General features: G+C 36.7%; 2 protein-coding genes across 3 annotated transcripts; one reads left to right on the plus strand and one right to left on the minus strand.

Annotated features, from left to right (window-relative positions):
* The first annotated feature begins 867 nt into the window (after positions 1–867).
* Positions 868–2,720, plus strand: LOC104825468 (DNA-directed RNA polymerase I subunit RPA12-like). Of its 2 annotated transcripts, XM_010557794.1 has the most exons (6): positions 868–933; positions 1,615–1,740; positions 1,846–1,886; positions 2,119–2,190; positions 2,277–2,333; positions 2,434–2,720. In XM_010557794.1, the coding sequence occupies exons 2-6, from the start codon at positions 1,623–1,625 to the stop codon at positions 2,506–2,508; spliced, it is 363 nt and encodes a 120-aa protein (XP_010556096.1). In that variant the 5' UTR covers positions 868–933; positions 1,615–1,622; the 3' UTR covers positions 2,509–2,720. The 2 variants fall into 2 exon arrangements, with proteins under 2 accessions (XP_010556096.1, XP_019059517.1); XM_019203972.1 differs by lacking the exon at positions 868–933 and having other exon boundaries at positions 1,591–1,740.
* Positions 2,721–3,857: 1,137 nt separating this feature from the next.
* LOC104825469 lies at positions 3,858–15,800 on the minus strand. The gene is made up of 4 exons (XM_010557796.1): positions 14,592–15,800; positions 14,387–14,437; positions 14,141–14,213; positions 3,858–4,037 (listed from the first exon to the last, which is right to left on the minus strand). The coding sequence occupies exons 1-4, from the start codon at positions 15,536–15,538 to the stop codon at positions 3,858–3,860; spliced, it is 1,251 nt and encodes a 416-aa protein (XP_010556098.1). The 5' UTR covers positions 15,539–15,800.
* Between the last annotated feature and the right edge of the window lie 2,089 nt (positions 15,801–17,889).

Genomic DNA, 17,889 nt, shown 5'->3' on the forward strand with positions numbered 1-17,889 from the left:
CCCAGAGCCTAAACAGATGGCAAAGCTTTCTCTGTTCCAAGAAGCATCCTCTGCAGAAACATACAGGTCTCTCCGTGCGGACACCCTTCTACGGTGTAGAACTTCTTACTAACGCCTTCTCTTTTGTATATATATATATTAATTCACTAATATTTAAATAAAATTTATTATTATATAAAATTAAAAATTTTGAGTTTTAATTTTTCTTAAATTAAAATATATATATTAATAAATTTCTACTAATATATATATTAATATAAATTTTGAGTTATTTTGAATTAATATAAATTAAAATAACTTATTGAATTTTTTATTAAAAAAATAGGATTTCTGGAAACTTAACTCAAAATTCAGCCGATTAGTTTAATTTCCAAAGCTTAAATAGATCTAGGATGAAGTTTATAAGGAATTTTAGATTTGTAGAGATGGAAAAATTAGTTGTGCATATATATATATATATATATTTTTTTTACAGATTTGGATTCAAAACAGCAATCAAATGAAAGGTAAGCTCCTATAGTGGTTTATATGATGTTTTGTTATCAAGCTTCGGCAAAAAAAAAAAAATTCTATATCCAAGAACATGTAAATGCTACTAAAACAAAACTGTGCAATGATAAAACGAGGAATAAAAGAATTTTCTTGTGGAGATTTTGAGCTAGAAACGAAGAGGAAAGAGATTTACCGAAATCTGCAAGAATTCTGGAGAAAATAAAGAAGAACGACGATGAGTGTGCTCTCTGAGGAAATAATGAAATGCCTATATTTTATATATATATATATACACATGTGATATTACCTCCCAAGTGCATGTTTTTTTTAAACATTCGGCCCATTAAAAAAGAAGTGTTCGACCCATTACAAAACTTGTAAGGTAGACGAGAACCAACGGAGACAGGAAATCTACCAATCGTAAGACAACGCGAGAACAAGGTGCGTTCCGATTTTCTGCCCATCTTTTTCTTCCTCGAGATCGGACGGTGGTCGGGAACCGGCCACCAGAGTCGGAAGCCCAGATGCCGCCGCTCACGCAACTGATAAAGCAATTATTGTTATTATTATTATTATTATAGTTTATATCTTTAAAATTTTAATGTTTAGTCTAACCTAAATAATTTTATGGATGGTAACGCTTATAGGTGGTGTTTTCAAAAGCTTACATTAACAAAACTTTTTTTGAAACATGAGCTATGATAAAAATGGTTCTCTTTATATATATGCATAGTGTATAATTATTTTTAAGATAATGGGTATTTTTTAATTTTTAACTATACAGTACATGTACACACAAATATATATTTATTTTCTATCTTTTTTCGGGTATTGAAATAATTTTAAATCACATATTTTTCAAACATTTACATTGGGTTCTCTTAAAAGACATATATTGGGCCTATAAGTTTTGGGATTTACGATCGTACGGTTCACCGAAGAAGATCCTGGTTGACCATCGTTTGCGTTCATTGGTGAGCTGAACAAATAACAAGTTCGTATTTGTATATGTTGTTACTTGTTATCTTCCATGGAATGATCTTCCGAGTTCGTGTATCTATTAGTTTTGGTTCTGTAAGGATTTGAAATCTGTAGATACGTTTGGTTTGTCTTTGGTCGAAGGTTCTCTGATGGTGAAATCTCTGGAAAGCGGTTTCTTATTCTGCAACTTGTGTGGGACGATGCTGATTTTGAAATCGCCCAAATACGCGGAGTGTCCTCTTTGCTTGTCCAAGCGTGATGCAAGAGGTAGAAAATTTACAAAATTCGTAGAGATTGTTTGGTGTTTATACGTATTTGGCAATGCCAAGTTTGTCTGGGCTTGATCGATTATAAGCTTTTCATTGTTTTCAGAGATCATCGGCAAAGAAATATCTTACACAGTTAGTGCTGAGGTAACTTTTGTTTGATCATCTGTTCTGTGAATTGTTTGCAAATGCCTTTAGGGTTTAGGGTTTAGGGTTTAGGGGTATCATTTCTCATGCCGGTAATGGACATTGTTCTGTCATTGTTTTTGTTCCAGATCTGAGATCAAAACCCTGATGGTTATATTCATAAAACCTTTTCGCTGAGGTTAGTCGGTTGCTAGAAGGACCTTGTAGGAACTCAAATGATTTCCATGTGCAGGATATCCGGAGAGAATTGGGCATATCACTGTTTGATGAAGGACACGCACAAGCCGAGAGTGAACTGCCAAAGGTTGAAACTTGAACAATGATATCCATCCTAGACTATGATGTATCGTGTGTTCTCGTTTGATTAATCAGTTGTTCTCTGTTTTGCAGATCAAGAAGACATGCGAAAAATGTGGGCACCCGGAACTCGTGTACACAACCAGACAGGTACCCTCGGCTTTTCCTTTGTCCTCAAATCCCCGTGTTTGAATTGTTGTTTTGCTTTCGAGGTTTCACAACAGCCTTCCTCTAAATTTGTGGAATGCAGACAAGATCGGCGGACGAAGGGCAGACCACGTACTATACTTGCCCAAACTGTGGCCACAGATTCACTGAGGGTTGAGAAAGATATTCTCTTGCTTCTAACATTGGTGTTACACTTGCACTTTGACCAGAATATCGAGTTTAAATTACATGGAATAATCAAAATCTGTATGATGTGATTTAACTGCATCTCCCATGTATTTTAACAGATTTTGTCATGTTTTTAATCAGGTTGTTGTTATACCATGAAACATCATTTATAATTATGTCATCAATTTCCTATTATATGCATTTTGATGTATATATCTGTGGATTTTTCCATGAAGATAATGCAAATATCGATTTAGTTTATATAGATATTCTTGTGGAACAAACCAAACAGCGAATACTTGGAATTTATACAGAAAGTATGTTTAGTTAGCAATTTAATAAAAAGGTAATTCCAGAGAGAAAAAAATAAAAATGAAACCTAATATTTTAGATATGAGAACAAGGAGACCGAGAAGAAGCAAAATGGGTGGGACAGAGCCGAAGATATGGACAAGCTGACCGAACAGAGACCCACCGAGTCAGTCATTGGACTATTTCATGGCGATTATAATCACATCTAGGCCCATTTAACTTGTGAATTGATTATTAGCTTGGCCCAATCTATAAACGACAGATGTCAAGGGCCTCTTCTTACATGATCTCTAGTGTGTGTTTTGTAGTTTGATATAACAACATATATTATATATATACTTTGGTTGGTTCAACTTTCATTAACCAAAAAAAAGTGCATGTATGAGATCCTTCCATTGAATTCTTAATACTTATATAGATATGGATCTCGTAACCAGATTTTATTTTCTCGATTCACGGTCGCAATGTTGATATATATCAAACTAATACTTCATATATATATATATATATATATATTTACACATTCATGTATTTTTTATAGAATTCATAGGCTCAGACCCGACAGAGCTCAGACCCGACAGAGACTCAATGGCTCAATTAAAAAAAAATAGAAATTGAATAAGAAAACGACAATAACATGTAAAAAGAAATCGGCCTAATAGCAAGAGCAATGATTCAAATATTCATTACATTGCCGAGGTTACATTTATTCAACACATCACCTTACAACAATAACACATCGATTAGGGCATATTTCTATCGGATTAGACACTCAATTTGGTTCTCCATCATTAGAAAAATCGTAAAAAATATATCGAGAAATATAAATAAGAAAATCCACCCTCGAGGGAAGATCAAGGTAGAAAGAAAATTATTAAAAAGAGAGAGAGAGAAAAGGATAAGGGGAGATAATAAACAACTATATATGGGCGTACTTTTTTTTTTTATAATAAATAGATAAAGGGAGAGAGATTAGAATGTTATTATATATATTATAATTATAATATTATATATATAATTAATTAATTATGAAAGGCTCCGACCGTAATGAAGAAGCATGAGATGATGGGAGGTGGGGGAGTTCGGAAGCAAAGTGATGTGTTGTTGAGAAATGTTCTCTCTCGCCGATGTTCTCCAAATTCTGTCTCTCACGTCTTGCAGTGTCAACACGGGCTCCAGCTGCTCTCCTCTGCATCTTATTTCTACCTGTTTTTTTAATTATTTAATTTCCATATATATATACCAACAAAAAATATTATAATATAATATAATACGGTTAAATGTTTAATATAATAGCATAATCTTTATAAAAAAAACATGTGTACACTTATATATATGTATATGTATTGTGTGTAAGAGATAGAATAATAATAAAATTAGTTTTAAATATTAAATCCAATTCATATAAAATAAAAAATGCATTATTGTTATATGCTGTAGTATTTTTAGTCATATATATCATTTTTTTATATTTTATTATATATGTGTATGTATATATAAACTAGTGTTGATCACTAGGTGGGTGAGAATGAAATTAGGGTTCAAGGGGTGCAAATGAGATCATGGCGTCGTCGTGATGACGATGACTCGCGCACTGCCACGTGTCACGGCGGCTACGCAGACGCCCCCCGTAATTATGTCATCTCTCTATACTTTACTTCTAAGAGATTCCTCATATTCTAACGCTAATAAAATGAAGAAAGAAAAGAAAAAGAAAAAGAAATGGAAACATCGACTATACGACGACACCAATACTATTTAATAAAAGATGATACAGAAAAATATATAATAACGATATGTTATAAATTAACAAATTGGACCGTCGATGAACGTACACTTGCCCAATAATCATTTGGTGGCCCACCAATTTCTGTAACCCTCAAGCTATTTCCACGATTTTCCTCTGACTTTCTATGTCAAACATGCATATCTGAGTTTATAATGTATATACACACATATTGATATATATATATATATATGAAATTTTCATTTAAATATTGGATGGACCTAACTCGTCACATCTAGAGTCCCCAAAACTTCTCTATCATCTCATGCACGTCTTCCATTAACGTTTTGCTGACTCAGTAATGAGCCAAAAGTATTGAAACACGGCCAGGAATATACATGTATATATATATATATGTGTGTGTGTGTGACAAATAAGGGTTGACGAGAAAATAAAAATATCCTAGCAGGCATCGAATTTATTTATACTTATTTATACACATGATGATGAAAATATTCTAACGATAATATCCTACTGAGGACCCACAAAGATGTAAAAGAGGGAAAAATGATGTGAATTTATATCGAATAATAGGATACATAATAATAAAGTCGTAGTCGGGTATATAAAATTTTGCATGCATAGCATTCACCAACTTTGAAATGATATCGTTTTCATGGTCCCATATATGTCTTTAGTGCTTCTTTTTATTTTTCCTTTCTTTCATCAAATTGGAATGATTCTGCTGTTGAAATCGAATTCATGCATTGCTTTTCCCCGACGTAAAATAAATTGTATCTTATCATTTCAAACTTCATATTCATATATATATATATATATATACACATATTTATACTAAAATACAATGACCTCTAAATAGTTATACACACATACACACGCGCGTGTGTGTGTGTCTATATATACACGCACATATAGGTCATTTCTAGTTCGAAAACACCAAGTGACTGTAACATATGTATGTGTGTGTGTTTTTAATAAAGAAGTGAGTTTTTAAACTGTTTATTTATTTGGTTGGAGATGTAGAGGAAATTAAAGATTAGAATTAGGGTTTTAGAAAAGTGTAGCACTTTAGTGTATGATATGATGGGGCGTTTATTTTGGGGTTTTATAAAATAAAATAAAAGAGAAGGGACGATGAGCCACTTATAGCATAAGCATGACGATTCACGTCGCCTGAACTTTTATATATGCTGATAATTCAAATCCTACATTTTATTCGGAAAAAGAAAATAAAATGTGTTTTCAAAAACAAATTGAAATGTGATGGATTTCTTCAGCAATCCAGCAAAGACTCTAGGTGAGTTGGAGACTTCCAAAGTCTCTGAGCGAAGCAGAGGGTCTCCAAAACGCGGAGGGGCGTTTACGTCCTTTCCGGGCTTAATGAAACCCTAGTATCTTGGTTGTATCGTTCATTCGAACTTTTTAGGGTTTCGGTTGGTTTTTTTCGGCCGAGAGTTTGTCTCTCGTCCGGCGAGCCTTGCTTGCGGTTTTCCGGCCCGTTCCGGCGGTGTCCGGTGGTTTTCCCTTGTTGTAACCCTAGCAGAAACACGCGGCTTCCTCTTCCCGAGACGTAGGCCCGAGCTTTATGCTCGGTGCTGAACTCGTATATCCTCTGCGTCTTTTTCCTTTCGGTCTTGCACAAACGAGGGTAGATCGGAGAGATTGGTGAGGCGAACCTCGACCGGGGCTGATCCACAACAAGTGGTATCAGAGTCCGGTTACGGGGCAAGAAGCGGCGGCTCGACGGCGTCTCGATTCGTCTAGGTAAGGTTCATCCGGTAGGGTTTCGGTTCTGAACTTTCTGACGATTCTTCTTGAGAGTTTCAGGTATAGAAACAAGAAAAGGAGGCCGAAAATGGACAGATCGGAGGAGAAGACGGCGGTATCGAGCGGCGGATCGGCAGATCTGAGGTCGAGGTAAGTCGAGGTACGTCGGATTTGGGTCTGAGCTTTCTGATTGGGTGCGTGAGTCGTTTCAGATGGAAGAATCGAAGGAGCCGAGGCCACATCGTGGGAAATCGATGGCCAGCACCGGCGGAGAGGCTCAGATCGACGGCGATAGAGGTAAGTAACTCTCGGAACTAACTCGGACTGAGTAAATCGGCCGAGTTAGAACCCGAGGAAGGTGAGTCGTGATTGCGCGTGTGTCGATCTTGGGTTTGGGTGAGAAAACCGGTGAAGAACCGGTGATTTTCCGGCGAAATCGGCCGTGACTCACCAAGTCGCGGCTGAGTCGGAAAATCGGGGTGAGTCAACCACCGGGTTGACTCGGGTGACTCGACGGCTTCCGCAATCCGAAATTAGGGTTTTCGGTTTAAACCGGTTTAGCCGGTTTAAATCCGATTGGGTAATTAAACCCAGTTCGATTTTAAATCGAACCGGTTTTAGGTCGGTCAGGTCAAATCGTTGACCAAAATTAGTCAACAGTTGACCGGTTAGGTCAAACCGGACTGGTTCAGGTCAATTGGACCGGTTCAGGTCCGGTTTGGGGTCAATTGGACCGGTTCAGACCGGTTCGGGTCATTCCAGGTCCGGTTTAGGTCGATTGAGTCTGGTTTAAGTCATTCCAGGTCTGGTTTAGGTCAATTGAGTCTGGTTTAGGTCAATTGAGTCTGGTTTAGGTCAATCTAGGTCCGGTTTAGGGTAATTCAGACTAGTTTAGGCTGGTTTAAGTCTTGGTTAGAGTCTGATCTGTCCGGTTAGGGCTAGAATTGTCCGGGTTTAGATCAATTGGGTTCGGTTTAGGTAAATCAGACTTGGTATAGGCTGAAATAGGTCTGATTTAGGTCTGGTTTATCGGTATAGACTAATATTGATCAGGTTAGGTCTGAATTAGTGGTTTAGGACCAGATTAGATCGGTTTAGGGTCTGGAGTGTACAATTAGGACTAGAACTAACTGGTTTAGGGTTAGGTTAGTCTAAATTAGGGCTGATGGTGTTTGATTTAGGGCATAGTGGATTGGTTTAGGGTAGATTAGGGTCTGTAGTGATCGGTTTGCCCTGTTAGGTCGGTCTAGTATCCAAATTTGGCTTATTTTAGTGAAATATACTAAGGATAGACCTGTTTTAGATCTCGGTTTAGCTAATGTAGGTCATAGATTCCTGTTTCTGTTCAGTATAGGTCTGAATAGGTTGGATTTGACTACATTTAGTTGGGTAGGTGGTCTGGTTAGACTTAAATAGACTGATACAGGTCTGTAGTAGGCTGGTTTAGGTCTGATATAGGTCTGTAAGTGCTGTTTAGGTCTTAGTTAGGTCTGGTTTAGCCAAATTTGGGTTGGTCTAGCATGGTTCAGGTCTGATCAGTAGGTAATTAGGTCAAAATAGACTTGGTTAGGTCTGATTAGAGGTTTAGAATGTCTATAGAGACATTGTCTAGGTCTGATCAGATTAGAATCTGATTGTAGACTTAGGTATTATCTAGTTTAGGACTAGATAGGACTTCTAAGTACCAGTTTTGAGTCATAGAGTCCGGAACATTGACCGGTTAGGTCTGATTAGTTGGGATTTGACTAAAACGGGTTGGTTTAGGGGTTGGTTATGTCTAGGATCACTAGGTATAGGTCTGTAGGGGTCGGTTTAGATCAGGGCAGGTCTGTAGGAGTTAGTTTTAGGCATACATAGGGTCTGATCAGAATTAAATTAGGTCAATTAGGCTTAGTTTAGGTCTGATTAGGGTGCTAAAATCTAATCAGGGGTTGGTAAGTCATTAGGGTTGGCTTAGGTTTGGTGATTAGGACTTTTAGGTGTCTAACTAGGACTTATGGTCATCTAATCAGGGGTTGGTCAATTAGGGTTGGCTTAGGTCTGATTATGGTGTTGTGGTGGTCTAGTCGGGATTTTTGATTGTCTAACTAGGGCTGTTAGGGTCTAGGTAGCACTTGGGTAGGTCTGATTAGGACTTTGTGAGAGATCAGGTAGACTCGGGATCGTAGGACTTGTTAGGACTTTGTTGGGGGGCCATGTAGACTCGGTGTTGTAGGTCTGGTTAGACGTAATCAGGTTTGTGTAGCCTTAAGTTAGGTCTGGTTAGACGTAATCAGGTCTTAAGGTAGGCTGTGTTTCGAGTCTAATAGGTCGGTTAGGCAAAATTATGCCTAGGATAAGTCCAATCAGGTTTGTGCGAGAGTCTAGGAGGTCGGTTAGGTAGAAATATACCTTGTATTAAGTCCAAACAGGTCTGGTCTAGAGGGTGTTAGATCCGTTTAGGTAAGATGTACCTAGGGAGATGTCCGGTTAGACTTGGTTCAAAGTCCGTTAGATCGGGTTTAGGTTGAGTGTCTAGGTTAAGTCCAGTTAGGTCGTGTTCTCTAGGTCTTGTAGGTCTGATTAGGTAGAGACGTACCTAGGTCTAGGACCGATAGACTAGGGTTAGAACGTGTTTAAGCACGGCTAGGTAGAAATATACCTAGGGTTAAGTCCTCTAGGGTTCGGTCTCATCCCTCGTGTCATGTTACATCACTTCTAGGGTCGGGTAAGTCTCTTCCGGGTAGGGTCAGTTTTAGACTCTTGTCGTATCGTCTTAGGATGATGGAGTTAGACATTCTAGCTCGATATACCTCGAAAGGGGGTATGGTGGAAGGACTAGGGGTCTCGGGCAAACCCGAGAAATCGGGTGCAGGAGTAGGCCAAGGACCAAGTGGAGTGAGTTGTTCCGCGGGTAGGTTGGGATACTACATGGAGGATTTGTAGATCCCGGATGACGAGGTAGGGAGAGTCCGAGGTAGAAAGACGTGTTGACCTCGGAGGAGTAACCGAAGTTGCTTCGGTTCTCGGTGGTAGGTCAGGAGGTGAGGTCTCCACATTTAGGTGGAGCTTCCTCGGGTAGGATGCTCGGTAGATGGTGTGAGCTGGGAGGTGTCGGGATTTCACCGGGTAGAGTTGGTGTAGGTTGGAGCGCTAGGACACCCCCTCTCGAGGTGGAGCACGTGCACTCACGTGTCTCATTCTCGGTGGAGCATTCATAGGTAACTAGGAGCGTCTTCACGGGATAAAACCGTGGGACAATCTTAGTTGGCAGGTTAGGGTCCGTGGGTAGAAGTCACTAACTCATAGGTGGTGTAGACTCTATGGGGATCCAGGGCTAGGTAGTCTAGCAGGTTCGATAGTATGACTCAGGTTAGTCTCGAGGTAGTCGAGTTAGACTTGGGAGACGCGTAGATGTCGGGGTTAACTCTCGAGGGTGCACAGGTGAAGTTTTAGACTTCATCGGAGAGAGTTATGTAGACGGTCTAGAGAGTCATAACTATTCGAGGTCTTAGCTAGTCTTCGGAAAACGGAAGGTGTCGGGGACACTCGTTTTGGGTAGACTAGGTATTGCGTGTTTATTTGTTTATCACGCTGAGACGTACTTATGGTACGCTCGGTAAGAACTCTATTAGAGCGGCACGTTTGATACGCCTAGGATGTGTCGGGAGGTAGAGTTTACATATGGAAGTAGATGGGAAGCGACAGCGTGCTAGGGTTCATGTTTGGCGTTGTATATATTGTGTTGCTTCGTATTCTCTTTCTTTTGCAGGTTTTGCAGAAGAAGGTGGAGAATTGATGGATTTCTTCAGCAATCCAGCAAAGACTCTAGGTGAGTTGGAGACTTCCAAAGTCTCTGAGCGAAGCAGAGGGTCTCCAAAACGCGGAGGGGCGTTTACGTCCTTTCCGGGCTTAATGAAACCCTAGTATCTTGGTTGTATCATTCATTCGAACTTTTTAGGGTTTCGGTTGGTTTTTTTCGGCCGAGAGTTTGTCTCTCGTCCGGCGAGCCTTGCTTGCGGTTTTCCGGCCCGTTCCGGCGGTGTCCGGTGGTTTTCCCTTGTTGTAACCCTAGCAGAAACACGCGGCTTCCTCTTCCCGAGACGTAGGCCCGAGCTTTATGCTCGGTGCTGAACTCGTATATCCTCTGCGTCTTTTTCCTTTCGGTCTTGCACAAACGAGGGTAGATCGGAGAGATTGGTGAGGCGAACCTCGACCGGGGCTGATCCACAACAAAATGGAATTATAACCACTGTGCCTAATGCTTTTTTTATTAACTAACAAGACTATTATAAAAATTCGGTTCAAATGAGAATCAATTCTCATATATGATCGAATTATCATAGACCGATAGAATTTTTTAAGTTTGTGAAAGAAATATGAACATATGTTCATAACTAGTTTTGATCTATCCAATTTTGGATAACTTAACCGATGAAATGGGGACGCAAAACATATATTCCGTCTCGAATTCGAATTTCAGGTTAGAGTAACGCAAATATGATTTCTCCATCGTAAGATTAATTTGAATTTTCGGTCCATGACATCCGATTATAAAAAAAACTAGTTTTGATCTAAAACATAAACTAAAAGCACATATATATATATATATATAGCAACTTTTGCAGTTAAAATTCCCTATTTCATAACTATATATTATAGTCAAAAAGTCATATATTAATTTGTGTGTTTTATGTTTTATGGCATTTTGCTTTCTTAAATGTTAAAAGTCAAAGGAAAACTTTAGGACGACGGAAAAAGACAAACAAAATGGAAGAAAGAAAGAACATTGCCTCCACGAAGTCAGATTATGGCTCCCTAATCATTGCAATCAGATTTCATTACTGTTGACACCTTATGCCCTAGCCACCTAAAATCCTATTACACAAAACACCCATTATTATAATTTGTATATAAACGCACACATGTATATATATATATATAAATTATATATATACATACATATATAAATTATATGTATATACACACACATAACCGTAATGACCATTTAATAAAAAAAAAACCGTAATGACCATCTAATAAAAGAGTAGCCCATGATGTCATGATGACCCTTGGAAACAAAACCCTCCAAAGAAACTTTTGCAAATAACAAATTTCATTTTATGTTAACAATAAATTGTCATATATTATATATATGCTAGATAATGTGAAACTTATATTAATTGTTATTTAAAAATTATTTTCGCTTCGTACATAAGTTTGTAATACCCGTATATTAATATGATCTTGGAGTTTATAAAAAAAAACACATAAATCAAGCATGGGTTAAAGAACATAAAACATTTCCTATTGATACAGATAGATGTTTTGGGGGCAACAGATTGAGAGTTATTCTCAATATTGATGCAAGATATATAAATATATTGTTTATATAGTTGTTTAATTGGTATAAAACCGATATCATACACATATATTGACCCTCAAAATTTATATTATATATTTGGTTGTATTTTTTTTACTGCAGCAAGAAATGGGAAAAAATAATGGCTCGCATGCAATAATGAATTAATTAGGATTTAATCTTCCAACGAAAACTTAGAATAATTATTTATTTGATTTTTATAAGCAATAATAATATATTTTTTTTTATTATGTACATGTATATAATGTTTTTTAGAACTAGAAACAGCTGGCGTACTTCATGGCATGGCTTAATGCAACATAACGAAAAACTTAGTGAATTAATTAAGTTTAAACGGAAGGGCCTAATCAATTAAAGCACTATACATACATATATATATATATAATCTAGGTTCCAAAACTTAGCTAAGGCTTGATTAAAAAACCTTCAAGTGAATGTTGTTCGTGACAACATGCTTACAACAAACATATCTTTTTCTACATTATATATTCTAAACCTAATATTATAATATCAATTTATCATTCTTCTAGGAGATTTTATATCCGTATTGGCTATGTATATATAAATATATGTGTGTGTGTGTGTGTAGTAGTTGATGAGCGACTCTACATTTTGTAAATTTGTTATCCTTTTTATAGCCTGATAAACAAAGCAAAATATGTTATATATAAATATATATATATATATATATATATATATATAAAACTCGCATGACTCCCTCAACATTTATCTATATGGCACTCAAAAGATTTCGGAAGAGGAAAAGAGAGAGAGAGAGGACTTAACTCATATTCAAAACCGTAATCTATCTTTTGGTTATTATTAAAAAGCACAACCCATCGTGGAAGAGATCGACGATAAACACTAGTGATAATGCATGCATATATATACATATATATATATATATATTAATATATTATATGAACTAAAAAAATGCCCCCTTACAATAATTTTTTTTTTGTAATCATTATAGATATAGACGGGGATCACAATAGTTATATATGCGCATTATGAGCGAGCGAGCGCACAAATGCTCACATGCAAATGATGAAAAGTTTGCACGAGAAGCATGAAAATTTTGGGGGTTCAATTTTTTTTCATCCAAAAAATTATGGAGATGATGACTTGAACTATGATCATGAATTATACTCATAAGAGTATATGCTTTGCATGCATGCAATGCCAAACTACTTTATAATATCCATATTTGAGATCATTAATAGCTTTAGCAAACGTTTATGATCACATGCTTTACAGTCAAATCTCCTAGGGTTTTGAAGGGCTTTAGGGCGTGTGTGTGTGTGTGTATTCATGCATAATCATGTAGATATATTTAAACTTTGATACCATGAATTGAATTTTGATTTTAATCCTAGAGAATATTTTCCAAGTTCTCAATGTGTTAAACTTAAAAGGGCTACAGACATGAAATACTATTTGAGGTCATGTTCATGTTAATTTTGTTTAAATGTGGTAAGGATATGTTTATGCATTTAGTTTTGAAAAAGATTGTAGTTGATGTCTAGCTAGCTTTGACCGTATATATACGTATACATACGTGTGTTTGTGCATATGTATAGACAAGGTGTGTGTGTATATATATATAAAATACATTTTTTATAGTTTGACCAAGTTGTTAATTTAATTTCTAAAACGGTTACCATGCAAGCATTTATACTTGAGATGAAACACGGTTCTTTCCTAAAATGTTTTAATGTCCTAATTAAGACTCCAACTCCTAAATTCAAACACAAGAAAGGCAAAAGACCTTTCTTTTAACACACCCACAAACATATATATATATATATATATGTGTGTGTGTGTGTGTGTACCTATAGGTAGGTGGCATTGCTATATACAAATAGACGTGTACCTACACTAGCACAGACACATATATAGGGCATGGAACGAATATATAAGAGAGCACTATCACCTTTAATTAGAAATTGATAACACACATACTTAGACACAAACTGGTCTGACCGTTAATCAATCGATTTTCATGATTATCCAAAACCAATAATTATAAACTCCCAAACAAGACAAAAACTAATAGAGATAAACAAAAACAGATACATACACCAAGCAAAGACATAAACGTGTGACCTAATTAATTAACATGAAAACACTTTGTGGGATTTAGTTCCTACGTTCCTGTCATGTTCCTCGATCGCACACCAACCCCCATGAATGATCCCTTTCCACATGTTTGTAATCCACTCCTAAATTTTTTTTAATTAAAATTTTCCATTTTTTTTAAAGTTGTTTCATATTCTTGAATATATATATATGTATATGTATATATATGTTCGACCCCATCTTATTATATTTCAATAATTTTGATGCAGGAAGATTTGTGGCTAAGGCAAGCAATGCACATGGGAGATTGTGAAATAAAGTAAAAAGGAAGTGAAGTGAGATAAAAATACGTACCTCGGATTCGTGCTCCAATCGCAACTTGTTCACCAAATATTTCATCAACAGCCGAACCGTCATCCTCCCGTCCCTACGCACCAATATCCAAGAATCGAAATCGAAATAATCAATTCCAAAAACAATTCAAATAAAAAAACCCGTCAGATTTGCTTTTATATATATATATATATATATATATATATAGATATCAGAAAATTGATGGTACAAGTGACTTATACGATAATTAACCAAGATGTTACTTACTTGATTCTCAAATAGCTTTTCGGTATCTGAGGCAAGAACGGCTCTCTCGTCCTGAAACGTTCGCGTAACGAAAAATTTCAACCAAGAAACTGAGTGAACACATTGCTAAAAAACTAAAACATACTCGAACTAACGTTTTTTGGGCCGGCATAGAATCAAGAATTTGAACCTTGAAAAGTAAAATACGTTATTTTGTTTAGCTTACTGGTTTTCAGAAGCTTGAAGGACGAACCAAATGCCCGAATGAGGCCTCCTTGGAGGGTCGACGGCTCGAAAACTCGAGCTCGGACCATCGGTATAACTCGAAGTCCCCATTAATTGGGATTGAAGCATTGAACGGGCGAAGTAAGGTCCCATCAAAGGCATCATCAAAGAAGGAGACCGGGTTAGGTTCTGCTGCACGAAAGGCTGTCTGAACGCCGTCCAAGAACCGAGCATCTGCTCGTGTCCGGCCGGAAACACTAATGGACTCATCATCCCTCCGCCTTGATGATGATATTGATGCAACAATGACGGTCCAATTCCTAAACCGGTGTTGGCAAAAGGCAATGCCATCGGTTGAACCTCTTCTTGACCAGGGTACCTACTCAAATCGCCCGAGAACAGGTTAAGCTCTAACATGGGATCTTCCCTACCAGTTGTCAAATCAGCTTGATGATCATCACCGCTATGAACTTGGCTCCGATCAAGACCGGTTTCCTCATCCGGTTTGGCCTCTCCGGTTTGGCCTCCTATGCTTAACCTGAGCCACCCTTCTTCTCTCATCTCTTCTTGGTTATTAAGACCGGTATCAGTGTTGGTGTCAGCGTAAGTGTTACCCTCGTTGTTGTTGTCGTCTTTGGAGCTAGACCCAGAATTAGTTCTTGGCTCTTCTCGATCCGCCATGAAACTAGAATTATGATTATCGCTTCTACAATCTCTTTTATTAATAATATGTTTTACCTCGTCTTCTTTCTTGTCGTTGTTATGTTGAACAGATCCTAAGCAAGCTTCGTTCTTGTCTTTGTCGTCGTTGACGTCAGACAATTCTTGAACTTGCTGTAATAACTTCATAAAATCAAAACTTTCCGACAGCCCACCGCCGAGATCGCCACGACAACCACCGTGACCGCCGCAAATAAGACGTGTTGGCGACGGCTCAGCTGGAACCATGGCGGATTCCGGTGACCGGAGAACCCCAAGAATCCCGGAGAAGAGAGAGAGTAGGTGAACTTGATGGAGTCAACATGAGGATTCAACGGAGAGAGAGAAAATTAGGGTTTTTGTTAGATTCGAGATGCATGGTGGGGAAGAAGAGGAAGGAGAAGTGGAGAAGCGAGAGCCATGAAACTCGAGAGAGATTAAAAAAAAATTATTTTCAGAGAGTATCGTGTGTTAATGATTGTGACGAAAGACAAGAAGGAGAATAAATCTGCCAAATCTCCCTTTCCATTAAATCCTTTTTTTTGGAAGTTTGTGGAAATGAAATAGTTGCAGAGAGAGAGAGAGAGAGAGAGAGAGAGAGAGAGATGATCTTGCAATTTAAATAAAGTAAAGGGTACTTGTACTTGCCTTATAACCTTATTAGCAAATTAATGGTATACAAATGATATATATGTAGATAAGTTCAAAATATTACTTTTTCGACTCTCTTTTTTTTAAACCCACGTAATTCTATATTTTTTTAAATCTAGATAATTTCATGTCATATGTATGCGAAAATCCGCGTATTTCATTTTCATGTATATGGCGAAATAAAGTAGAGTTTTTTTTTTAAAGATTATATTTTTTCGTTTTAAAAATGGCATAAATTTGAAAAACATACATACCCATTTGGTTATCCTTACTTTTATCTGCATCCTATAAAAAGAATATTAGGTTTAAATCTTGATTTCATTTCATATGCTACTTTGTAATTAAATTACATATTATTATACACTCGTTATTTTTTTAATAGATGTATTAGTAGTTTAAAACTTAATATATATACTTTGTAATAAATTTGAGGCTATCATACATGGAAAAAGTTTTGTCAAATGTTTCCACGTGCCATGAAAAGTCTCCTTTTGGGGTTCTAGAGTCTCAAAAACCTCATTTCCTAATCTTATTTCCGTAACATTTTCATGATTCTTAACAACTATTTATTGACTAATTAATCATGTTTAACAACATGGATTATCGGAGAGAAATTTTGTGCCTCTCTCTCTCTCTCTTTTCATTTTCACATATATTATTGAAAAAAATCAGTATATACACATCAAAACACCATTCCATTCCATGATCTTTTTTTGCATAACATAGAAATGTCCCACATGTTTTGAAATTTTAACTAAAAACTTTGCCCTTCTATATAACAGAGAAAATAAGTAAAAGATGATTGGATTTATCATTATTCAACATAAAACATAATAATATTTATAAATAGAAAATATAATCACATAATATCTTATTTAATCAAAATAAATATATAAAATGTAAAAATAATATCAAACCTAAATATTACATAATATTCTAATATGCTCTTCACATCTTTTGATATCTCTTAAGATGTATTTTCATCGGTTCTGGTTTATTTCGGTTTATTCCGGATTAGTTTCTATTTTGGATTTTAGTTTGGTTATTGACTCGTATAACGAGATTTTAGCGGCATTTGGTCATTTAATGAAAAGTTTGAAATTATCCCAGATTCTTTTTCAGCTTTTCTCTCTCTCTTTCGTTTCTCTCTGCTTCGATTCTTCTTCTTTTATTGTTCTCAAGTTCCACAACGCAAAATGGTATTATAGCGATAATCGATGATTCCGCTTTTCAATTCTTTGGTTCCTTGATCTTTTCTCTGTGTTTTACTCGGATTTCGGATGTCAGAAACCGGAGGTTTTGGTCATGGTGATCCTCTTGGAGATCTAGTTCGTTCTACTCAAGCTGATTCTTCATCAGGTGCTTCGATTCTTTTAGCTCCATACACAAATCCTTTATATCTTCATGCAGCCGATACATATAGTCTTAATCTCATTTCTGAGAAGTTAGTTGATGAATCCAACTATTATGTTTGGTCAAGAGCTTTTCGAAAGACTTTGAATCTGAAAAAGAAGCTAGTTTTTTTCACGGGAACTGTTCCGCAACCAGCTGAAACTCATCCTGATTTTGTCACCTGGTGGAAATGCAATGATTTGGTTAGTACTTGGATTTCCAACGTTGTATCTCCTGATATTTCTAGTTTGATTACGAACTTTGATTTGGCTACGAATATCGGGAAGAATCTGGAAATTCAGTTCAAGCAAAACAATGTTTCGAAGATTTTATTCAACAACAGTTAGATTCAGTTAACCAAGGTGCTATGGATCTGCGTACATTTTACATTAAGATGTCTTTATTATGGGAGGATTTGAAGAATCATGAGCTTGTCCTACGTGTAGTTGTGGTCAGTGGCGGACGCACGTTGATGGCAATGGGGGCCTTTGCCCCCATTAGTTTAATTAAAAAATGTAATTTTCTTTGTAAATTTTCATAATTTTGCAAATAAAATT

This window comes from Tarenaya hassleriana, unplaced genomic scaffold, assembly GCF_000463585.1.
Source record: "Tarenaya hassleriana unplaced genomic scaffold, ASM46358v1 Cleome47, whole genome shotgun sequence".
NCBI classification, from domain to species: Eukaryota; Viridiplantae; Streptophyta; class Magnoliopsida; order Brassicales; family Cleomaceae; genus Tarenaya; species Tarenaya hassleriana.

What these genes read in the sequence shown, in the direction of transcription:
- LOC104825469 (XM_010557796.1), bottom strand. Translation starts at nt 15,538, where the DNA reads ATGGTTCCAGCTGAGCCGTCGCCAACACGTCTTATTTGCGGCGGTCAC. An exon ending in AAAAGCTATTTGAGAATCAA is followed by an intron (nt 14,214 to 14,386) that starts GTAAGTAACATC and finishes ATTGGTGCGTAG; the next exon opens with GGACGGGAGGATGACGGTTC. An exon ending in GATTGGAGCACGAATCCGAG is followed by an intron (nt 4,038 to 14,140) that starts GTACGTATTTTT and finishes TTAAAAAAACAG; the next exon opens with GTAGAAATAAGATGCAGAGG.
- LOC104825468 (XM_010557794.1), top strand. Translation starts at nt 1,623, where the DNA reads ATGGTGAAATCTCTGGAAAGCGGTTTCTTATTCTGCAACTTGTGTGGG. An exon ending in CTTACACAGTTAGTGCTGAG is followed by an intron (nt 1,887 to 2,118) that starts GTAACTTTTGTT and finishes TTCCATGTGCAG; the next exon opens with GATATCCGGAGAGAATTGGG. An exon ending in CCGAGAGTGAACTGCCAAAG is followed by an intron (nt 2,191 to 2,276) that starts GTTGAAACTTGA and finishes TCTGTTTTGCAG; the next exon opens with ATCAAGAAGACATGCGAAAA.